General features: G+C 45.1%; 1 protein-coding gene and 1 pseudogene across 2 annotated transcripts; one reads left to right on the top strand and one right to left on the bottom strand.

Annotated features, from left to right (window-relative positions):
• Nucleotides 1-25: 25 nt before the first annotated feature.
• GNL1 (guanine nucleotide binding protein-like 1) lies at nt 26-9,517 on the top strand. 2 transcript variants are annotated; one of them, XM_008575300.1, is made up of 12 exons: nt 26-155; nt 555-720; nt 1,083-1,219; nt 1,380-1,531; nt 1,649-1,720; nt 2,766-2,973; nt 3,117-3,212; nt 3,636-3,830; nt 7,938-8,116; nt 8,194-8,356; nt 8,647-8,787; nt 9,169-9,517. In XM_008575300.1, exons 1-12 carry the CDS (start codon nt 83-85, stop codon nt 9,408-9,410), a joined length of 1,824 nt encoding a protein of 607 aa, XP_008573522.1. In that variant the 5' UTR covers nt 26-82; the 3' UTR covers nt 9,411-9,517. The 2 variants fall into 2 exon arrangements, with proteins under 2 accessions (XP_008573522.1, XP_008573523.1); XM_008575301.1 differs by lacking the exon at nt 9,169-9,517 and having other exon boundaries at nt 38-155; nt 8,469-8,770.
• Nucleotides 9,518-23,023: 13,506 nt separating this feature from the next.
• Nucleotides 23,024-23,893, bottom strand: LOC103592561 (annotated as a pseudogene).
• Between the last annotated feature and the right edge of the window lie 309 nt (nt 23,894-24,202).

The raw sequence follows: 24,202 nt of genomic DNA, 5'->3' as shown, positions 1-24,202 counted from the left end.
TGGTCCGGGCCATGCCGAGAAAGAGAGTCAGTTGGGGCGGCGGGAGCTCGGCGGAGGGCGGGCCAGGTGACTGGTCCGGGCCATGCCGAGAAAGAAGCCCTTCAGCGTGAAGCAGAAAAAGAAGCAGTTGCAGGACAAGCGGGAGCGGAAGAGAGGTCAGTGCGGGAGCAGGAGGAGGGGGCGGGGCTCGGGCTCCCGCACATCTGGAAGGAGGGGTGTGCCCGCCGCACCTCGGCGGGGCGTGGGAGGGGGGTGGTGGGCGCGCGCGCGCTGACTCGCGCGGGAGACCGCGCAGGGGATATTCCCACCTCAGCCCCCCCTACATCTGGAAGGGATGGGGGAGGATGGAGAGTTGGGGGAGGGGAATCCCTCCAGTTCGAATTGGGATCCATCTCCGCAGCTCCCTGGAGGAGTGACTCCCCCCACGCACCTCCGGGAGGGTCCTGGGTAGGGTGGTTGGGAGGACGGAGCCTCGAAAGAAGTTAGGCGGGGTGAAGGGGTCTTAAGACCCCTGAAAGTCGGCCTGCACTGGCGTTACCGGCCCCTCCCCGCAGGGCTTCAAGATGGGCTACGCTCCAGTTCCAACAGCCGCAGCGGGAGCCGGGAACGGCGGGAGGAGCAGACCGACACCTCGGACGGGGAATCTGTGACCCATCATATCCGCAGGCTCAACCAGCAGCCTTCCCAGGGGCTGGGTCCGCGAGGCTACGACCCAAATCGGTGAGGGTGGGAGGGGGCGCTGGCCCGGGCTTCCCCGTCTACCCGGAAGTCAGAGCATTGGGGGAAGGTGGGCTGCTGCTTGGAAGTGGGGGCGATGGGACTGGGATGCCACGGTTCTCCGCTGGCCACTCAGCTCCCTGGGGCCACAATCCTGCCTTCCAGATGGGTTGGAGAGAGTTTGACTTTTAGAAGGGCGAGGGGGAGGGGCGGCGAATATTGCCTGAAAGAGGGACCTAGGGGAAGGCCGACTGAAAGGGGAGACTTGAACAACTCTGGAAAGAAAGCTTGGCAAAATTGTCTACTCAAAAGGGGAGTTCATGGCCATAGCATTGCACTGGATGCCGTGGTCCTTGTTCTCTTAGATACCGGTTGCATTTTGAGCGGGACAGCCGGGAGGAGGTGGAGAGGAGAAAGAGAGCAGCCCGGGAGCAAGTGCTACAGCCGGTCAGTGCTGAGGTGCTGGAGCTGGACATCCAGGAGGTCTATCAGCCTGGGTCAGGTGAGTGAGAGTAAGACATCTGGGTGTTTTGACAGGCAGTGGGGCTGGGGGAAGGAGTTTAGAAGGGTAAGAGCTGGCTGTGAGGAAGGAGGGATCTCGGGTGCACATTTGAGTCTGAGACTGTGCTCATACTTACTTGTGCTTATTCCTGACTTCCCAGTCCTGGACTTTCCCCGACGTCCTCCTTGGAGCTATGAGATGTCCAAGGAGCAACTAATGAGCCAGGAGGAACGGAGCTTCCAGGAGTATCTTGGGAAGATTCATGGGTCTTACACCTCTGAGAAACTCAGCTACTTTGAACACAATCTGGAGGTGACAGTGATGTGGGGACAGGAGTGGGGCATAGTGACCCATGATCAAATTGGTCTGGGGTCAGGCTGGAGGGGGACTCTGGGCTTAAGTTCTGTTCCACCGATTTCGTCTTTTCAGACATGGAGGCAGCTGTGGCGAGTGTTAGAGATGTCTGACATTGTCTTACTTATCACTGATATCCGACATCCAGTGAGTACAGGGATGAGGGTGGGCAAGGGAGAAGAGAGAGGAAGGTTCTTATGGGGCAAAGGTCAGAGGCAGGGGTTGGGAGACAGAGAGGTATCCTTTCTTTATTTCCAGACTCTACCCTGTGCTGATTTCTAGTGAGAAGCTCAGTTTTTAATTCATCTCTTGTCATAACCTGTTACTCCTCCCCTGGCCAGCTGACTGTTTTTTACTTCCTTTGATGAAAACCTGCATGTCCTGTCTCCCAGCCTGCCAGAGCTAGACAAATAGAAAGTCCCAGTGTTGAGCTCCAGAGACTCTATGAAGGCAGCTGAGGGCTTCCCCCTGCTCAACCCAAAATGCCTTTTCTTCCTCATCTCGTCTTTCTAGCACTACCACATCAGTTGCTACAGAACCCACCTGGAATGCTAGGGTAGTGGTTAAGGCTGTAGTCTCTACTGCTGGACTGCCCTGTGTGAATCCTGAATCTGCCACTTCACTCTTGTCCTCCAATGGGAGAAAGGGAGGTCTGTGGGGACATTTAGGTTGGAGGTTCTTAATGACTTAAATACTTACATACTCACAGTCACATACATGTGTGCATGTGCATATCTATATATGCAGGCACATTCACATGGTTATAGTCACACATGCTTAACACAAAACACGCACACATGTGCACGTACTTGCATGCACACACACATGCATGTGTACACACGTACAGTTGTGTGCACACAAAAACAGATGTTAGCTTCTGCCCCAACCCCCATCCCCATTCCTGATCCCAGCCTTTACCTCAGTGTGCTTGGTGTCACTGTTTCCATGTTTTATTGTCAGTTCATTTTCATCTCTAATTATGACCTGTAGGAAACTCCCTGAGACTTACACACAGTTTTATTCACCCCTGAATTGTCTTCCTTGTTCAGTTTGGCTGCTTTACCATTTTTGCCCCAGAATCTGCTACTGCCAGGGCCCTTTCTCCGAGTTGTGCTTGGTGAATGGGGAGCTGGAGACAGAGAACTCTTGGTTGACTTCTCATTGCTGTATTCCCTTACCAACCCTGTCCTAGGTTGTGAATTTCCCACCAGCACTTTATGAGTACGTAACTGGAGAACTTGGGCTGGCTCTGGTGCTGGTCTTGAACAAGGTGGATCTGGCCCCACCAGCTCTCGTGGTTGCCTGGAAGCATTATTTCCACCAACACTATCCTCAGCTCCACATCGTCCTTTTCACCTCTTTCCCTCGGGACCCCCGCACCCCACAGGACCCTAGTAGTGGTGAGTGGACAATGAGGAGGGCAACATGGGAGAGGTGGGGTGGCAGGGGAAAAAGGGGAGAACAGAGGGGGCCTAAGGGTGCTGGAAGATGTAAGCCCATATGTAAGCCTGTGGGCAAACCCTTTTGTGCCCTCTGATCTCAGTCTTGAAGAAGAGTCGGAGGCGGGGAAGAGGATGGACTCGGGCTCTGGGGCCAGAGCAGTTGCTGAGAGCATGTGAAGCCATCACCACAGGGAAAGGTATGTGGCCCTTAGAGGGGTGCTATGGGAGGTCATGGGGGAGACCCAAGGCCTGGAGTCATTTTGCTTACCTTTTTCAAAGTCAACCCCTCTATTATGGATGTGCATGACAGGTCAGGCAGGGGATGGAATTAGGAGCGGACTGACTGGGTGGGAGAAGAGAGCAGCAGGTAGGCAGGAGCCTCAGTGATTTTCTGCCTTCAGTCTTCCCAGTACTTTTCAGAAACTCAGAGAGAGAGATGTGCATGATTCCAGGGTGGGGTCAAATGAAGGCTGGGGAGATGCTATGGCCCACTGTTGTACAGGTTGGTGCTATACAATTCCAGAGGGTGCTAATTACATCAGCTGTGCAGTGCACAGTCTGTGCCATCATATACAGTGGCCCTGGGGAGAATCTTTTTCATCTTCTCCTTCTCTGAACAGTGGACTTGAGCAGCTGGCGGGAGAAGATTGCTCGGGATGTGGCTGGGGCTACCTGGGGTAATGGCTCTGGGGAGGAGGAGGAAGAGGAAGATGGGCCAGCAGTCCTGGTGGAGCAACAGACTGATTCAGCAATGGAGCCAACCGGCCCAACTCGGGAGCACTACAAAGATGGAGTGGTGACCATTGGCTGTGTGGGTAAGGAAGCGGAGGATCATGCATGGTGGCCTCCCAGACGGTACAGAGTTTGAATATTTGGAAAAGAGGGAAGGAGATCGGGCCTCATTAGGCCCCAGGATCTCTGAGGGGCGACCTCTGCTGGTGGTCGTGGGCAAGGTGGAGGAGTTAAATTCCACCTCTCAGCTGGAGTAAGTTATTTAGCTACTCTGTCTTAGTTATGTAGACTTTTAAAATGAGGACATTGATACCCATTAAAGGAATGGATGTGAGGAATGAAGGGAGTGGTGAGAGAGACTAACAATGCCCAACGAATAGTGATCATAGTAATAACAATAATTATTGTTAAATTTTAGCACATGTATGGTGCTTACTATGTACCAGGTACTGTTCTAAGTGATTTATTTACATTAACTGTTTGATTGTAGTAATTAGTATATAGTACAATGATCATTTAATCATAGCAGGAGCTCAGCAAGTAGTTTCCTTCCAGGTCTTTTTTTTTTTTTTTTTTTTTTTTTTTTTTTTTTTTTTTCTTTTTTCCGGGTCCGGCAACGGATCGCGACCCTCAGTGTTGCCCCCGTACCGGACCGGGGACCGGCAACGGGATTGCAAGCCTCGGTGTTGCACCCGCGCCTCACTCAGCCAGCGAGCGGGAGCCGGTCTGTATGTGGGATCCGAACCCTCGGACGGAAGCGCCGCCGCACTTCCCAAGCGGCACACTATCCAGTGCGCCACTGGGCCGGCCCTCCTTCCAGGTCTTAACCCTTTAAGTCTGTTGTCAAGAGGAATCTCCCCTTAATTAAAAGCTTTGTCTCGGCTGTCAGTGGGGCAAAAAGGAATGTTTGATTAGGGCCCAGAGCCCCTTTACTTTATTATTTTTTTCTTTACTTTTTTTTTTTTTTTTTTGGTGGCTGGCCAGTACAGGGATCAAACCCTGGATCTTTGTGTTATTAGCCAGTCCCAGGGTCCCTTTTCATTTTGAATGGGAGAGGTGAGAAGAGACCTTGGCAAAATTGTGGTATCTGAGATGATATTGGAAACAAAAAGGGCCCAGCCCAGAAGAAATTGAAGAGCATGGGGTAGATAGTTGGGCTCCTTGGAAGCGCCTCTAACTTATCTTTCAGTGTCCTTTTTGTCTTGGGAAAAACCTATTTTACTGCTGAGTGATTGTTCCTCTTTCCAGCCATTTCACTCCCCTGAGTATTGATCCTAGGCTATCCCTCACAGAGGGCCTGTGTTTCTGCTCTCAGCAGCCTCTGTACTAACTTATCTCTGTTGGAGTGCTGTGTTAGGGAGAGTGTTTGCTGTGGCACAGGCAGCCCTGAGTTTGGATTTCCCTGCAGCTCTCTTTCATTTATCCATGCCACAAATACTTACTGAACACCTACTAGTTGCCAAGTGCTGTTCTAGGGATGGGATTTGCTGCTGTGAAAATGGCAGAAAGGTCCCTACACTCACAGCTTGTTTTTTGGTGAGTAACTAGATTTGTGATCTGAAATCATATTATTTAGGGGAAATGAAGGAAATCAAGCAATGAAAGGGGATAGAGAGTGACTAGGAGGGAGGGGTCCTCAGGGAAAACCTCCCTTAGGAGAGAACTGGACAGTGAAATAAAGTGAGCTGTTTGGAGCTATGGGGAAAGGGTCTGGCAAGGCAGGGATCAGTGAGTGAAAGGGTCTTGAGATGGGAATGAGCTTGGTGACCTGGAATCAGCAAGAGTGCCTGGGGGAGTGGAGTATGGAAACCAGGAAAGAGTATGGGGGATGAGGTCAGGAAGGTCGCCAGGGACACACATGTAGGGTCCCCTTCCTATGACAGGCATTTAGGATTTTATTAATATCATGAGAAGCCAGTCGTAGGTTTTGAGCAGGGGAATGACAGGATCTGATTTCTTTTTTTGGAACTTTACCTACTGAGTGGTGAATAAATGGTGAGGGTGAGCAAGAAAGGAAGCAGAGAGAGCAGTCAGAGGCTATTCCACTAGCCTATTGGAGAAATAAGAATTGCTTAGAGTAGGGTGGTACAGGTGGAGGTGCTGAGAAGGGTCAGAAACAGGATATATTTTGAAGGTAGAGAAAATGATGTTGGTGGTGGCTTGCACTTGGCACATAAGAAAAAGTGAGGAATAGAGAAGGACTTCCAGGTTTTGTCCTGAGTAACTGGGAATACTGAGATAAGAGGACTGGGAGAGGAGCAGATTTGGAGGGGTTGGGGCGGGGAGGGTAATCAGAAACTAAATTTGAGATTCTTTTTAAATATTCCTAGTGGATGTGTCGAATAGGCAGTGGGTATAGGTAATATGTAGCTTAGGGGAGAGAAGAGGACTGGAGACTTGGATTTGGGAGGGATTGAAATTTGGGGAGCCACTGATGGATATAAATAGTATTTAAAGCCATGGGATCGGATGAGAGGAGCAGGTAGGTGAAGAAGAGGCCAAGGACTGAGCCATGGGGCAAGCCAGCATTTAGAAGTTGGGCAAAGGAGAGTAAGAAGGAGGAAAACCAAGGGAGTATCCCAGAAGTCAAATGAAAAGGTGTTTGAAGAGGAAAGGAGGGATCAGCTGTGTCAGTGTCGCTGCCAGGTCAAGTGAGAGGAGAACAGACTTGCTTAGCAGCCTTGGCAATGTGAAGACCAGTGGTTCCAGTGGAGTGGGGAGAAAGAGCCAGATTGGGATAGACCCACGAGAGAATAGGCAACAATGTGGGGAACCTCACATGACACTGTGCAAAAGGAGCCAGCGTCCGTGCTGCACAATTCCATTTGCATAAAGTTCAAGAGCTGAGGAATTAAACTGCTTTGTTCAGAGATACGCAGATAAACTAAAAAGAAACAGAAGGAGTGGAGTTCCTTAAAGTCAAGGTAAGGCTGACATGTGCGGAGGGAGAGCGCTGTGATCAAGAGGGATAGATGGGGCCTCTGAGGACGTGTGACACACCCCGGGCCCAGGGCTGGGTGGTGTGGGGTTTATTAGGTTGCATATTTATGTTCTGTGCATTTTTGTGTATGTTACAGTTCATAGTCACGAAGAAAATGATATGAAGACCTGGTGACAAAAAATAAATAAGTCTTTTAAGGAATTTTACTATAAAGGGGACAGAGAAATGGGGCTCGTTGGGGGGTGTCAAAGGGTAATTGCTTCCTCCCTTCCTCCCTTCCTCCCTTCCCCCTTTTGAAAGGAAATGCTTCGTGTGTTGTAAAGGAGTGTGGTCAGCACGGTGGTACATCTTTTCTCAGCCACAGTCAGCTAGCTGCCCAGGAAGAGGTGCTGGATGGGCAGAGAGGTGCATTTTACAGGGTTGGGGTTTTGCCAGGTGAGTAAGATGGAGGGGAGAGGCAGGACCAGGGAGTTCAAGGTCTATGGATGGGACTGGCTGTCGAGCTGGATCATGGAATCTTGAGTTGGGTAAGAAGGGAAGTGAGGATATGAGCCGGGTATTGCACAGTGTTACTGTGCTAGGGTCAGGGTTGAAGAATGATTTGGAATGGAGGAGCCAGAGTAAATGAGCTGAAAAGATGGGATGTCAGGGCAGAGAGAGGTGCTTGAAGTTGAGATTTTGGAGGGTGAAGTGACAGGGTCCAGGGTATGGCCACAGGAGTGGGTAGCTTGGGGTGAAGGCAACCATCTTTGGAAGTGAGATGCAGGCACTGAGAGTACTGAGTCCTGGCCAGGAGATCTGTGCAGGTGTTAAAGTCGGCCAGAATGAAGTCGTGGTGGTCATGAAGAGAGTGACAAGGGCATCTAGTCTTCTCCTTGGACAAGTCATGATAGTTAGCATGAGATGCGTATCACTCGTATTGGGCACTCTACTGCAGGCACTGACCCACGCAGTTGTATTTGTTATCTCATTTAATCGTGACCACTCTGAGGTAGAAGGTATCTGTGCTATAAAATGAGGAAACAGAGGCTCAGAAAGTTAGGTAAATTGCCTTGAGGTCACAAAGCTGGTAAGTGGAGAGGCCAGGATTCAATTCTTGCAGTCCAGAGCCTGATTTGTAATTTGCAATGTTATACCGCTTCCTTAATTTCTGAGCCTTAGTTCCCCTTTCATCTGTAGCTATGACACTGAGTCTAGCCCATCACAGAGTGAAGATCTGTCAAATGTTATTTTTCCTTGCCTTCCTCAGGTTTCCCCAATGTGGGAAAGTCCTCACTGATCAACGGGCTGGTGGGGCGGAAGGTTGTGAGTGTTTCCAGAACCCCAGGCCACACCCGATACTTTCAGACCTACTTTCTCACCCCCTCCGTGAAGCTCTGTGACTGCCCAGGCCTCATCTTCCCCTCTCTTCTGCCCAGGCAGTTACAGGTATGAGGGCAGAGGGAACAGGGGAGGAAGAGAAGGTAGGACATTGAGAAAGGTGCTAAGTGCTCATTTCCCCTTAGGTTCTGGCAGGGATCTACCCCATCGCCCAAATCCAGGAGCCCTACACCTCTGTGGGCTACCTGGCCTCCCGCATCCCTGTGCAGGCCCTGCTTCACCTGCGCCACCCAGAGTCTGAGGACCCCTCAGCAGAACACCCCTGGTGTGCCTGGGACATCTGTGAAGGTGAGTTCCATGTGCCTGGCTTCTCCTCCCCACCTGGTTTCAGCTGCCCTCCCTTACTTGCCAGCCTCTGGCCTCACCCTTTACCCTGCCCTGTTTCTGTTCCTCTCCTCAGATTCTGCCATTGATGAAGCAGCTGTCCACTCACCCCAAGATTTCTGTTACAGGGCCAGCAAGATCTCTGGCCTGGGATGTTTTGGGGAAACTGGAAGGACTGTGTTATGGGAGTGGGGGTGGGGTGACTGGTACCTGGTTAACAGGCTTCCCTTCCCATTATTCTTTTCTCCCTCCAGCCTGGGCAGAGAAACGTGGTTACAAGACAGCTAAGGCGGCTCGGAACGATGTGTACAGAGCAGCCAACAGTCTCCTGCGGCTGGCAGTGGATGGCCGCCTCAGCCTGTGTTTTCATCCCCCAGGCTACAGTGAACAGAAAGGTCAGAGCCCACATAGTCTTACCCAACCCCTGCCATAGTGTAGGCAAAAGGGTGTGGGCTTCGTTGCCAGACTGAGCGAGGGTCAACCTGGATTCTGCACCTATTAGCCAGCTCTGCATTATTTAACACCTCTGATATGGTTTCCTGATCTGCGAAGTGAGGGTAATAATTGACCCCTACCTAGCAAGGTGGTTGTGAAGACTGAAATGGATGTGTTACAAAGTTTCTATTCAGCACTCTGCACATGGAGGTTGAATGAATGAATGTCAGCAGCTACAAAAATTATTGTTATTCCTAGTCTTGCCTCTTCCCCATCCTTCTCTGGCTCTAGTTCCTTGCTTAAAACTCTCCTCCATTCTTTTTCTTGTTTTGGTTCCCCAGGCACCTGGGAGTCTCATCCAGATACCATGGAGCTGGTGGTTTTGCAGGGCAGAGTGGGGCCGGCAGGAGATGAGGAAGAGGAGGAAGAGGAAGAGCTGAGCAGCTCCTGTGAGGAAGAAGGAGAGGAGGACCGAGATGCGGATGAGGAGGGAGAAGGGGATGAGGACACCCCAACCTCAGCTCCAGGGTCCAGCCTGGCTGCCCGAAACCCTTACGCCCTGCTGGGTGAGGATGAGTGCTGAATCCCCACCTGGTGCCATCTTCCCCACCCAATATCTTTGCTTCTGGACTGACCTGGGGGTATCTTCCCTCTGCCACCCGGTTGTGAATAAAGATTGTCTGCTTTGTAGCCCCTTCCCCAGATGAAATGAGGTGAGAGCAGCTGTTTCAGGCTGACAGCTGTGGGAGGCTTCTCTCCTCTTCCTTCTTTTTTCATGCAGTCTTTTTGCAAAGGAAAGTTCTCTTAGAAGTTACTTCAGTGGGTTCTTAGGCCCTGAAACCTGCTTCCTCTGCCTGCTGTCCCACTCTGCAACTTAGGAATTCCATTATCAACATGGGGAGGGGAGGTCTAAATCCCAGCCCCTTTGGAGTTTGCGCCATTCCCTCTGATTTGCGCAGCAGCACAGTGCGCCCCCTTCTGCCAGACCTGGGTTATACCAAGAGCTTCTGGGAGAAGGAGCAGGAAGAGAAAGTGTCACAAGCTGATGTCTCCAAGTGAGATTTTTACAGGAATTATTCAAATTCCGCAAATATTTATTGAGCGTCTACTTTGTGTCTGGACCCATGCTAAGCACTAAGCTAGGCCTGACCTAAATTTTCAGCCGGGCTACCATCAAGACCCCATCCTTAGGCATCCAAGTTTTTGGATTAAGATGGGTGTATAATGTCCTCCAAATCCTGGGGGCTCATGTAGTATAATTCTAAAACTTTCTTTTGATAGAAATTTTCAGGTAAGACAAAATGCTTGTGAAAATGGTTAAATGTGTATGAGTACAGTCTGAATTACTGGCAAACAACTAGCATGCACATTTATGATTTGAGCAGAACAGCCCTTTAAGTATAGTGTGAATTTTTGTTATTTAAAGGCCCAGCAGCTGAGCGTGTATGAGATACACATGGGGGTGCACAGAACCAGCCTCCTGAACCCTGTTTACTCTGGTTTGGGGATGGAGCAAAGGTGCAGGGTCTAAGCTAGAAGTTAGCAGGTGGCCAGAGACATCTTAGGGTGTCCTTTGCATTTCAGCAGAGATCAGCTCTCTTGTGAGTCAGGGCACCTTAGGTTTTGCTGTACTTCTCCCTTGTTAAGCAAGCAGCTAGACTCATTTAATTCTTGGAGAAATGGGAGAATGGGCTTTGTTTAAACTGCCGTAGTATTGTCTGGATTAGATGGTAGCAAAAAGGATAGTCTGACAGGTTGACGATTTGTAGAGGTGAGGACAAGATAAAGTGCCAGATTCCTTCCCTCCCCTCTAAAGCATCCCATTCAGTTTCTGGGTCAGTAGGCAGTTCTGTAATGCCAGCAGAGACCCTGTCAACTAAGAGGCAAAGGAAACCATATTTAGAAGAGGCTGAGGTGTTCAGGCCACATGTTCTGTCGAGCTCACCCTCTCCATTGGTCCCAGTAGGGACATAAATCCTGGAATTTGCACTCCGGTGCAAAGTTGAAATACGGAATGTGAATGTGCTTGAAGGTTGCCCAACATGTTCTGGAAAAGAGAGAGAGAAAAAAAAAAAATCCCATTTGAGAAAAAAATCCACCTGTCTTCCATCTGGAAATCTTTAGCCTCCTGGATGGATCTCCTGATGGAGGAAAGGGGTTCCCAGCTGAGCTTCCTTTGAGGATTTATGATGTTCAGAGATGCTTAGGAGACTTCTCTGCTGCTGGAGGTGGGTGGGGACATTGGATTCATTTCTTTGAAAGTGGTGAAAAGGGAGCAAATCAGAATTTTATTTGTACCCCTGCCCCCTCTGTGCTGCTGCTTGTCTTTTTCTTTTGCTAGCTCATGAGTTTCACCAGGGTCATTTGGGAGTATCTTGGGTTGGAGATGAAGAGTGGAGACCAGGACCTGGATGGGCAGCTGAGGAGGAGGGTAGCAACTCTTAATACCCCCAAGGGACTAGACTGTAAATGACCCCAGGTCCCTGTCAGTGACTCGCTCATTCCCGTTGGGAAAAGTAACACCTGAAAAAGAACTATTTTAGGGACAAACATCAGGGAGGAGAAAGATAAATAATACCCCAATACTCGTGCCAGAGATTGAGGTTGAAACTGTTTAAAAGGACAAAGGAAACCGGGGTCCAGTCCCCCTCCCATGCTGAAATACCTAGGATCCCTGTCCTCACACCTCTGTTGCCTGGGTCATGTCTGCTATGAGGGTACCTGACCATGGAGGTCTGGGACTCTGGCAGTTCCCACAGCTGGCCAATTTCCTGACGGAGAGAAACCAGTGCTTCTCTCATCCATGCTGGAACCTCATTTAGACATCAGCTTCCTTTCAAGCTTCCTTTTTTCCAGAGTGGGTCTTAGTCCTGGCTCTGGAACAGGAAGGTCAATTATCTGGATCCCTGTTTCTTAATTTCTTATAATCAACAAAAATTGGTTGAAAACAGTATTTGCCAGACATGCTGAGTTCTGGGACCCAAAAAAAAAAAAAAAACTGAAAAAGGGGGCATAAACCCTACCCTCAAGGAGTAGAACAGCCGGACACTAATAATATAATACAATAACTTTATAGCAGTATGTAAATTAGAAAATTACCTTACATGTATTCATTGAACTGTCATAACTAAGTAAAGTGGATAGTACTATACTATAATCATCTCAAGGATTCATTCACCCACTGAACATTTGTCGAGCAGTTACTATCTGCCAGTCACTGCTAAGTGGTATAGAAATGGTCCTTTGTGAAGCTCACAATTTATTGGAAAATGGAAACAAATAGACAATTACAAAAAAGTGTGATAAGTGCTGTGACAAGGGTGGTATAGGATCCCATGCCCCATATAGGAGGGGCCTTGGAATACTGATCAGGAAGGAGTGGGGGATAGAGCTGGCAGCTATGTTTGTATAGCAGGTTATACAAGATTGCAAAAAAAAAAAACCCCAAACAAAAAAAAAAATCAGTAGTCCATGCTGAAGAATTGCTATGGGAACCCAATAGGGATGGTGAAGTCAATCTTGGTAAGTCAAAGGAAGCTTCCCAGAGGTCTAAACTGAGGCCTAAAGGCGGCAGGAATTAGCCAGACAGAGAGGGAAGGGCATTCCAGGCAGAGGGGACAGCAAAGGTCGAGGAACATGACAACTCGAGAAGACTAAGTTGATCGGCATATTAGGAGCAGAGGGTACAAGGGAGAATTGGGGAAAGGTGAAGCTGGAGAGGTGAAGTTCTTGCTGGGCCTTGTCAGCCATATTAAAGATGTAGGCTTTAGGCCCGTGGCTCACTCGGTAGAGTGCGGTGCTGATAACACCAAGACCCCGGGTTCGGATCCTATATAGGGATGGCCGGTTTTCTCACTGGCTGAGCGTGGTGCTGACAACACCAAGCCAAGGGTTGAGATCCCCTTGCCGGTCATCTTTAAAAAAAAAAAAAAAAAAAAAAAAAAGATGTAGGCTTTACTCAGAGGAATGCTGAAGAACATTAAGCTTGACTGAAACTGACTTCCCACCGCACCTGAGAAGCTTTGCTGCGCCATCTGCCGGCGCGGCTCATCACTGCAGGCTGAAAGAGAACTGTGCCTTCAATCACTGTGGTTGCAGTGTGGAGACTGGTTTGGAAAGGAGAGAGATCAGAGGCGTTTGCAGCCATCCCAGGGGAAGAATATGGAAACCAGAATTAAGGTAGTGGCAGATGGAAAGAAGAGAAATAGATAGTTTTATGGGATGTTTAGGAGGTAGAATTGACAGGTCTTGGGATTGTTTTGCTGTGTGCTGTGTGGAGAAGGGAGAGGGATAAGTCAGGAGTGTGCATCATGTTTCTGACTTGGCATCCTGGTTGGTCTTGGGGCCATTTCCTGAGACTCAGTTTATGCAAGTGGAGCTTGGGGAAAGAGAGGTCGTGGCTGGAGACAGAGATTTGGGCATCATCAACATATAGGTGGCAGGAGAATTACTGAGACCATCTACAGAGTGTGGTATGAGGAGAGGAGGCTGAGGAAGAAGTGCAGACCATACAAAAAGGAGGGCAGAGAAAGAGGAGCCAGCCAGACAGGAAGAACCTAGTAAAGGGTGGCGTGATGGGGCCGAGGCAGGGAAGAAGGAAGGGTGTAGTGTGGGTGCTACTGAGGGTGATGACATGGAGCATACTGAGTATCCACTGGCAGCGGGGGAGGCCTGGGTGATCTTGGTGGCAGTAGTTCTGTTAGAGAGATGAGATCAGAGGACTAAGGAATAATTTAGAAGAAGGAAGTAGAGGCGGTGGAGGTGAAGATGTAATTTTCAAGAAGTTTGCCTGTGACTGCAACGGAAGAGAAACGGAAGGAGCAGAGTATGTAGATTTAAGGAAAATTTTTTTGTTTGGAGAGTTCGTAGCTTTTAAACACACTGTTAGGAAGAAGGATCAAGTGGAGGAGGAAAGTTTGAAAATGCAGGAAGGTGTGAATTTGTGATGGAACAAGGCTTGGAGAAAGGCGGGAGTGGTACTGAGTCCCGGTGCCTGGAATACTCCCGGCAGTAGCTGGGTGGCTTCTGTGGTAATGGAAACAGCGCGGACATTTAGCAGGCTTGCTCTGGTACGGCTCAAGCAACTCATTAAAACACTCCTGTGCCAGTTAGTAAGTAGTATAAGAGTAACTGCAACAAGTAGTAGAAATAATTAATAAAATAAATTCTAATATGAACTCATCAGTTCAAGCTAATTAGAGATCACAAAACAGCCATTGGTGACTGAACTTCCCACTGCACCTGAGAAGCTTTGCTGCGCCATCTGCCGGCGCGGAAGCGTCACTGGAGGCTGAAAGGCTGCTCTGCGCCTCCCTTAAGAAACACTAAAAAATTGCCTGTTTGAATTTTCTTCGAATTATGGAGTTGCTATTACTTCTAAATAGTTTAGCCTCTACTTTGATTTTGTTGTTAGTGCATTGTCATTCTTGTGTCAGTAGCAAGTTCAGTGTTTCAATATTTACACACTCAAGAATTTTTAATAAAGTATTAAAGCCAAACTTAAATGAAGAGACAGCAAAGTTTGAATATGTTTCTTAAGGTGCCTTTTGAAATATCATAAGTGAGAATCTTTGATTCCTCAGGAGAACAAAGACGAAATAATATTAATGAGCTGAAGCCTGGAATGTCTTCTGTTACAAAGCAAAAATAATAATAATGTGGAAATTCTTTTTAGTTTTTTATTTTGAAAATTTTCTAATATACAGAGAAAAAGGACAATAAACACCTAAACACTCAACACAAAAATTCAACAAATTCTAACATTTTGCCATATTTGCTTTACTAGTCTTTACATATCTTACGTATCCATCTGTTTATCTTTTTTTTTTTGAGCCATGTGAAAGCAAGTTGCCGATATCATGACTGTTCCTATTTAGTTGTTCCTAAACATTGTATTGTTTCATTAATCTGTCTATTCATTAGCTAATACCATATTGTTTTAATTATGGAGGGTTTATATTATTTAAGTACCTGGCAGGGTTACCCTACCCTCAGTACTCTTTCTTTTGGGGTATGTTTGTTTATTTTTCTGTATGAGTTTTATAATCAAATTAACTCCAGAAAAAACACGGAAACACATTAAATTTATAAAGTAACTTGGGCTAATTGATATTTTTACAATGTTGAGTCTTTCTACTCAAGTGGACTGTCTTGATATTGTCCAATCAGTACTAAATATGACAAATAATTTGTGATTTTATTTTTTTTTTAAATTTTTTTTATTTTTTAAAAAGATGACCGGTAAGGGGATCTCAACCCTTGGCTTGGTGTTGTCAGCACCACGCTCAGCTAGTGAGCTAACCGGCCATCCTTATATAGGATCCGAACCCGTGGCCTTGGTGTTATCAGCACCGCACTCTACCGAGTGAGCCACGGGCCGGCCTTAATTTGTGATTTTAAATGAAAAGCAGCTCGATTACTTAAAAAAAGAATAGTGGGTACTACTGCTAATGAGGTAAGTGTTGAATGCAATTTGTGCTCAAAACTGTTTGACAAAAGTAAAGAGAGTTAAACAATATTAACAGAATGAATTTATGTTCTGTTAACGTTAGTGTTCCAAATGTAGAAAACATGCAGACAACAATAAGGAAAATATTAAACTAACATCATGATTAGTTTCAGTTACTTGAATATTAAAAACTTGCCACTTTTTTATTAAAAATGATTAATAAAACAAATAGAAAATAGTGCCATCAGATTTTTTTCTGTTATATTCATGTGTTTACTTCTATTTGTGTTACAAATCTTACAAAACATTATTTTAAAAAATTCTACCCAGCATTATTATTTTATATTTATCTGTGAATTATTTGTAACTTTTTTTTTTTTTTTTTTTTTTGGCATCTGGCCTATAAAGGGATCCAGACCCTTGACTTATCTGTGTCTGAACCCTTTCCTTGCTCTTCGTTTTGTTCTGCAATTCTGTGCTTCCAGTTGGGATAATTTTCCTCCCACCTTAAGTATTTCTTATATTGCTGGTCTCTGGTTGATGAATTCCCTTAGATTTTCTTTGTCTGAAAACATCTTTGTTTTACTTTCATTTTTTGAAGAATGTTTTTGACAAATATAGAATTCTAATTTGGAGATTTTCGTCTTTCAGCACATTAAAGCTGGCATAACATTGTCCTCTGGCTTCTATAGTTTCTATTGAAAAAATCAGACATCAGTCTTATTCTTGTTCCTTTGGAGGCAGTGTGTCTTTCTTTCCTGATTAATTTTGAGATTTTTCTCTTTGTCATTTATTTTCAGCAATTTAACTGAGTGGTTCATAGATGTGGTTGTCTTTGTATTAATCCTGCTTGGAATTTGCTCAGCTCTTAAATTTGTGGGTTGGTGTATTTAGTCAGATTTGGAAAATTCTTAGTTATTATCTCATCAGATATTGCGACTTCCCCTTTCCTTTCCTTCAAAGATTTATAAATACTTGTATGTTAAATTTTTTACGTTAAATGTTTTTACTGTGTCTGACATTTTTCTCATATTCAATTCTGTTTTTTTCTCTCCTTTCTCTCTCTCTCTCTCTCTTTTTTGGTGGCTGGCTAGTACAAGGATCAAACCCTGGACCTTGGAGTCTCAACATCATGCTGTAACCAGCTGAACTAAACAACCAGCCCTCTTTTTTTCTTTCTATGCTTCAGTTTGGATATATTCTACTGACTTGTCTTTGAATTTCCTAATTCTTGTTTTTTTTTTTTTTTTGCCGCATCTAGTTTTCTAGTAAGACTATCCAACCGATTTTTACTTCAGATATTGTGTTTTTCAGTTCTAGAATGTACCTTTGATTATTTTTTGTTTGTTGGGGCTCCTCTGGTTACCGGTTTATTATGTCAAACCTGCCACAACAAAAACTGATGGGTTCTTATCCCACAATAGAGTCCCTCTGCTTGGACCAATCTTAATCCTTAACCTGTGCCAAGAATCAGCAACTGCCTCCAGGGAGGAAAATGGCCAGTTATCATCAGCTCGCCTCAGGAGAGCTCTTCTTCCCTCACTAGAATTTTAGTTCATTTAGTCCATTTTACCTCTGCAACTCTCCAATGTCTTTAAAGATATTATATACTTTTTGCTATCAATTCAGATTTTCTACTTGAGTTTTTTTTTTTTTTAAAGATGACCGGTAAGGGGATCTCAACCCTTGGCTTGGTGTTGTCAGCACCACGCTCAGCCAGTGAGCTAACCGGCCATCCCTATATGGGATCTGAACCCATGGCCTTGGTGTTATCAGCACCGCACTCTACCGAGTGAGCCACGGGCCGGCCTCTACTTGAGTTTTTTTCTTTTTCTTTTTTTTGGTGGCTGGCCGGTATGGGAATCCAAACCCTGGGCCTTGATGTCAGCACCACGTTCTACCAACTGAGCTAAACGGCCAGCCCCTCAATTCAGATTTTCTGTAACAATTGCAATAGCCACAACCAACTATATCTTACCTAGACATAGAAGTCCCTGTTGTCAGGATTTTTTTTCTTCTACTGACCTTGATTTGAAGCTCAACAGAATTTTAACACTATCTAAAGTATAGTTCAAAATAACTGAGCAAAAATATCAATAAATACAATAATCACTTACTGAAAAATATGTCTACTGAAACAAGAAAACTTTTTTGAAAAACTATAGGTTAAGGCAGTAAAATTTTAGTCATTATCAATGAAGCTTCAGATATTTTACTTAAAAACATTTTAGTAATTTACTTAAAATGCAGAAACTTGAAAGCCAGTTTAATGGCTTTTTTCTTGTTGATCTACTGGAAGTGGAAGAAGCAGCATCTGAAATAGTATACCCTATTCTATTGTGGGTTCTTGAGAAAAACTGATTTCAATGAAACCATTTACACAAAAACATTTTTGGATTTTTAGTCCTTTAGTGCTAGGGAGAAAGGCTGAAGTTTCAGCCAAAGTTTTAGACAATTTTCTTTTTTTCTTTTTTTTTTTTTAAAGATGACCGGTAAGGGGATCTTAACCCTTGACTTGGTGTTGTCAGCACCACGCTCACCCAGTGAGCAAACCGGCCATCCGTATATGGGATCCGAACCCGTGGCCTTGGTGTTATCAGCACCATACTCTACCGAGTGAGCCACAGGCCGGCCCCTTAGACAATTTTCTGAATGTTTTAAGTTGGAACTGTCTAATTTACCAAATTAAAATATATGTTATTGATTATATTAATTTAAGGTGTGGATACATTAAATTATTTATTTTAAGTCCTTTGTCAATAAATGAATTACTATATATAATCAGAAAATTTAATAATTTATCTAAAAAGCTTGGCATTGAAATAATAAACATTAGGGCTGGCCCAGTGGCTCACTCGGGAGAGTGCGGTGCTGATAACACCAAGGCCCTGGGTTTGGATCCCATGTAGGGATGGCCGGTTCGCTCACTGGCTGGGCGTGGTGCGGACAACACCAAGTCAAGGGTTAAGATCCCCTTACCGGTCATCTTTAAAAAAAAAAAAAAAGAAATAATAAACATTAGAACATATGGATTTGTATAAATGGCCTATGTTTCTCCAACAGGAAAGAAGTAGTTTGGAAATCACATGAAGTCTGTTTATTCTCTGTGTTGGCTATTCTGAGATCACCCTTCTCCACCCTGACCAGTTTTCTGGAAGGCAGGACTTTACAGATTGTACCAAGTTTCCTTTGCTCTCTGGCATGCGGTTAGGTTTGGCTAATGGGAGGCATCAACAAGAGATTTGGGAGACCAGGAGAGCATTTATCTCTCGGCTTTCTCCCTGCTAAGCCACCACATTCCTCTGTCAGAGGCCACAGTACCTGTCAGGCTGCCCCTCTCTGTTAGGGTTCCAGTAATTGTTCTCTTCTCCTTCCCATGCAGGTCTAAGGATGGTAACAGATTTTGCTTTTTACAGAGTGCCTCAGGATCTTTTTTGGTTTCCCTATACTCTACCTACACCACTGTAAATAGTTATTTCATTAAATTCTCCTTGGTTACTGTACTTGAACCTGCCATTTGGCTCCTGCTGATACCCTGACTGGTACAGTACTTAGTGTCAGAGTGGCCCCAGGAAGCAGATCCTTAATGGAAGTCTAGGATTGGGTTGCTAACACATATTTGAGAAGTGTCCAGATAACATTCTTACTAGGTTGAAATGGGACACTGGTAATTCATAGCATGGCAGGGCAGAGAATGAAAAATATCCAAGTTGTTGACAGTGATGCCTTGGCATGATGTGCAGCGCTGGGTGGGTGGGTAGGGAGGCAAGATGGTGAGAGATCAAGTGGCTGTGGCCTTTGGTAGTGTGAAAACAAACAGTGTGGCATGGGATGACTGCTTTTGAGAGGGTTCCCAGGGAAAAGAATAAATTGGAGATCTTTTGTGTCTTCTGTAGTTGCAAGGCAGATGCAGCTGAGAACTAAACCCAGGCCTTCATTATTACAATGGTGGTGTTGCAGGACCAGTTAAATCTGCCAGCCCACTATGTAGATATGCTAAGATGAGGACACTGATGGAGAACTCTGAACCTTACTCTCCCTTCATCCTCTCCTTTCTCAGGAAACTAGCCTTCAGTATTTGTCTTCTTGTGACTAGGTTATTTCATTGAGCATAATGTCCTCACATTTTATCTATGTTGCAACATATGTCATAATTTCATTCCTTTTTAAGGCTGAATAATATTCCCCTGTAATGTATATATCACATTTTGCTTATCCATTCATCCATCTATGGACACTTGCTTGCTTCCACATTTTAGCTATTGTAAATAATGCTGCTATGAATGTGGGTGTGTAAATACCTTGAAATCCTTTTTCCAATTCTTTTGGGAATATACCCAGAAGTGGAATTGTGGATTATATGAAAAATCTATATTTAATTTTTTGAGAAACCACCATACTGTTTTCCCCAGTGGCTGTACCATTTTATATGCCCACCAATAGTTCACAGGGTCCCAATTTCTACATCCAATTAATTTTTTTTTTCCTTTTTGTCTTTTTTTCGTGTCCGGCAACGGATCGCAACCCTCAGTGTTGCGCCCGTACCGGACCGGGACCGGCAACGGGATCGCAACCCTCAGTGTTGCTCCCGCAACTCGCTCAGCCAGTGAGAGGCCGGTCTGTATGTGGGATCCGAACCCTTGGCGGGAGCGCTGCCGCGCTTCCCAAGCGGCGCACTGTAGCAGTGCGCCACCGGGCCGGCCCAACTTCTTGTTTTATTTTATTCTATTTTAACCATTTATTATTATCATTTAAAAATTTTTATTTGTTTATTTTTTGCAGCTGGCCAGTATGGTGACCTGAAACCTTGACCTTAGTGTTATCAACACTGCGTGCCAACCAACCAAGCTAACCAGCCAGCCTAACTTCTTGTGTTATAAGAGGATGTGATTCTCTGCGGCATCTGCTGATTTCTCAGACAGAGAAAAGCAGGCCTACCCCAGCAGGAGACAGCCCATATACCAAAAGAGTAATTGGACTTTGCCATTTGAATAGACAGAGTCTGAGGAGCATATGTGGGACTGATTTCTAAGGGTGTTAATCAAGGAGGACAAAATATAAGACTAGGTTAAATTGAATTTGCCAGTATGGGTGCACCCATCTTAGATATGGGACTTAATGTGTTTACTTGAGCACCTTGGATTGAGTCTGCTGAGTTGGTTAATTAAAGCCTGCATTTGATGGTGTCCTACAATCAGTGAGGTTGAAATGCCAGAACTTCTGTAGCATAAAAGAAAAGATCAGAGAGGGAGATATCACAAAATATCTATTATATGCGACCTGCTCAACTATCCCCTAGGTATAGAGCCCAAGGAAAGCCCGGAGTTCACTCTCTTTTCCAAGAGATGAAGAAATACAATGGGGTCCATAATATTAATGGTAAGCTAATGGGATCTCAGAGTGGTAGAGGCCAGGAGACAGCACTTATCTGTTAGTGACAGAGGGATGCAATCACCATAACAAGCTTTAGGTCAGAGAGGTGATAATCACTTGGGAGTCTGTGGAGATGGCTAATTGTGGGCCCCATGAAGTAGAATCGATGCACAGTTTACTAAGGTGCTTCTTGACATATATAGGCAGAAGTACTCTAGGTCTGATGGGCACAGATCTGATTCGAGTCATGCTGTTGGGAACCCACAGCCTCTTGTCTAGTTCCCTGAATTAAGCTAGTTCACAAACAGAGCTCAGAGGCCGAGTCCCTTTGAGTCAGAAACCTGCAATGAGGTCATGTTTCACTGCGATTCTCACTTCAAGCTTTTCCCTGAGTGGTATGCTGTCACTTACCAGGGTAACTGCAATGATAAATAAAAATACCCAGACTTCTGCAGTTTATTAGATCCTATCTCAAAATTGATGCACTATCCAGAAACCCAAAATGCTACCTTGGTCCACTTATTCTCTGAGTGGGGACTTATTAAGATTTGTTGATAAATAGAATCTTTTCCAGAATTAATCTCGCAGCGTTTTCAGTGGGTTTCTTCTGCATGGTATTCTGACATTAGGTGAAAGTGGACAGCTGTTGCATTACAGCTGTTCTCAGCTGTAGCCCCAAGAGACATTGGTGAAGGAAAATCTTCCTAGTGGGTCGAACTTCAGACAATATATCTGGCCACCTACTTCAAATGGAAGAAGAGATGGTTGAATAGATATTTGCAGTGATTCATTGACGGTGGCAAAAGCAGTGGCTGAGTAGTCAGGGAGCTAGGAAAGAACAAGATTGTAAGATTGATAACAAAGAAGTTTGAAGGAGAGGTACTTCCACAGACATCTTGGAATGGGCAGGATATGAAGACATTCACGATTCACCTAGATGTCCACTAGAGGACATCCTCTGGTAGAAGGCTCTTAATGAGCTGGAAAAGAGAGTCTGTCCAGTAGATGGCAGTCAGCCTCTTTAACCAGCTGCTCACAGTGCTTGTTCAACCAGTTGCTGTTCAAGGGAACCATGGCTGCAAGAAGAGAGACAATGCATGGGCTCAGGAGCATAGACTTCCCCTCACTGAAGTAGGTCTGGCTCCATCCGTCACTACTGAATACTTAACCAGCCGATAGTAAAGCCTCCAATTTGGCAAGACTTCCTTGGAGAATCAACCAGTCACCTGGCGCCAGTCTGATTACTTTAGACTCTTTGCCTCATTCAATTTGTCCTCTCAAAGATAGATTCATATTTTGGATACAGATTTTCTTCCCTGTCCCAAATATTTCTGCCAGAATCACCACTCACTCATTTTCAGAATGCTTTACTTCTCACCATGATATCTTGCTTAACATTGCTGCTGAACAGGGAACCTATTTTATGACAGTGGAAGTGCGGCAGTGAACTCACAGCAGTGTCCTGGAGCCAACCTCATACCAGCTGTGAGAGCCATTTGTGAAATTCTCAGGAGTCCTATGAACTACTTCGTAAAAACAGCCATTATTAAAAATTAAATTATATATAAAAAGAAGAAAAAAAAAGAGAAAAGAAAAGCATACAATTAAATTATATAAACTTACAATTAAATAAATTATATTAAAAATAAAGGTAATTGTGCCAGTTACCGATTTTCTACCTCTCAGCTCTGAATTCACCCTACAATTCATTCTCTGCTAGAATTCTTTTAAGCATGTCTCTTTACAGTGAGCATACTGTTAAGCTTTTTCAGTAGAGGATGCTGGAGGGACATTGCAGGGGGAAGGGGTTGTCCTATGCTTCCAGCAGCTGCATGGTGGGTCAGCAGTGTGGGTAAGGACATCCAGTGGTGCGGTGCCCCAGCTGTGTGCCTGGAATGTTCCGTCCCTCAGCGGACTTGAGATCTTTCTGTGGCCCTCTCAACATGGACAAAAACCTGTACATGAATGTTCATAGCAGCTTTATTAATAATTGCCAAAAGTTGGAAGCAACCGAGATGTCTTCCAATAATTGAATGGATAAATAAACTGTGGTAATCCAGACAATGGAATATTACTGTGATAAAAAGAAATAAGCTATCAAGCCGTGAAAAGACATGGAGGAAACTTAAATGCGTATTGCTAAGTGAAAGCCAATCTGAAAAGGCTACATACTGTGTGATTCCAAATATATGACATCTGAAAAAGACAAAACTATGGAGACAGTAAAAAGATCAGTGGTTGCCATGGGTTAAAGGGGAAAGAGGGAGGGATGATATATGTCATTGTTATGTATTTGTTATAAGTATGTATATATTTGTTTCACACACACACACACACACACACACACACACACACACACACACACACACCATGATTCAAATCCGTGAAGTATTCATTATAGTCAAGGGCCTAAAGTCTGGCTTATATACAACACTTCGAGGAGTCCTTTTCACTAGCTAGCCTGCGACCTTGACCATCTTTGGATTATTACTGCTTGACCAAGGAAAGCAAGGTTTGCATTGTTTCGCCAGTGTCAATTTTATCTTCAACAGTCAAGACATTCTTTCCAGTTAAAGTTCATCTCCACAAATTCCTCTTATGTCCCCTTTTGACTGGTCATTACAGTAGCTCTTTAGTCTGGTAAAATCTACAGTCGTAGGAATGGATCAATCACTATTTCTATTCAGTGCTTTGATGTCATCTTGCAGGTCAGAAGAATTTATAGCCCCTCTCCAGCACACAGAGGGCTACAGTGTGATGGCCTCCTAACTCCTTCAGCACATCTCCAGCAAGCTGGTGGGTCCTGTCCACAATTAGTCAATGAGGAATGAACACCTTTTCCAAATCCTCGGCATAGTGACTAGGCATACAGAATAAGTCTAGGTCATACCCTGGTTCATCATCACTTACCACGATGCTGGGGCTGCAGGTCGCCCTTACGAAGCAGCTGGCGGTAGGCGGAAGGTGGCGGAAGGAGCTGGTGTGGTGCGGAGAAGACCAGAGTTTTGCTCCGAGCTGAGGGGAAGCAGGCCCTACAATCTCATTGATTAAAACAAAACTTCTAAAGAAGTTGTATTGCCCCAGTATTTAAGTACTCCCTTTTCACTAGTTCTATCAAAGTGAATGTATCAGTCACGGTACAGCAAGAAACAGATGACACCCTCACACAGGGTAACTGAGTACAATTTAATGAGGATGCTATTTCCGTAGATGTGGGCAGGTTTCCCATTATTCACATCTTGCATTAGTGTAGTACTTTTGTTAGAATATTGAAGCATTATTATTGACTAAAGCCCAAGCTCAAGTTGAGCTTGGAAACATCTGGAGTGACATAGCCAGTAAAATGATTAAATGTTCTAGTCCTGATGGCCATCTGTTAAGTAGAGGTTTTTAAAAAAAATTTTTTTTATTGAATCAAAATTGATTATACATATTTTTGGGGTTCAACGTTGAGATATGTTGATCAAATCAATATTACTAACATATATATTGTTACAGATTGTAATTATACTTTATGCCCCTTGTCCAATCTCTCCCCCTCCCCCCTTCCCCCT

The sequence above is a fragment of the Galeopterus variegatus genome, unplaced genomic scaffold, assembly GCF_000696425.1.
Source record: "Galeopterus variegatus unplaced genomic scaffold, G_variegatus-3.0.2 Scaffold1170, whole genome shotgun sequence".
Taxonomy (NCBI): domain Eukaryota; kingdom Metazoa; phylum Chordata; class Mammalia; order Dermoptera; family Cynocephalidae; genus Galeopterus; species Galeopterus variegatus.
Note: the sequence above shows the minus strand (reverse complement) of the source record. Positions and strands in the feature narration are given on the sequence as shown.

What these genes read in the sequence shown, in the direction of transcription:
- GNL1 (XM_008575300.1), top strand. Translation starts at nt 83, where the DNA reads ATGCCGAGAAAGAAGCCCTTCAGCGTGAAGCAGAAAAAGAAGCAGTTG. An exon ending in CAAGCGGGAGCGGAAGAGAG is followed by an intron (nt 156 to 554) that starts GTCAGTGCGGGA and finishes CCCTCCCCGCAG; the next exon opens with GGCTTCAAGATGGGCTACGC. An exon ending in TGCCTGGGACATCTGTGAAG is followed by an intron (nt 8,357 to 8,646) that starts GTGAGTTCCATG and finishes TTCTCCCTCCAG; the next exon opens with CCTGGGCAGAGAAACGTGGT.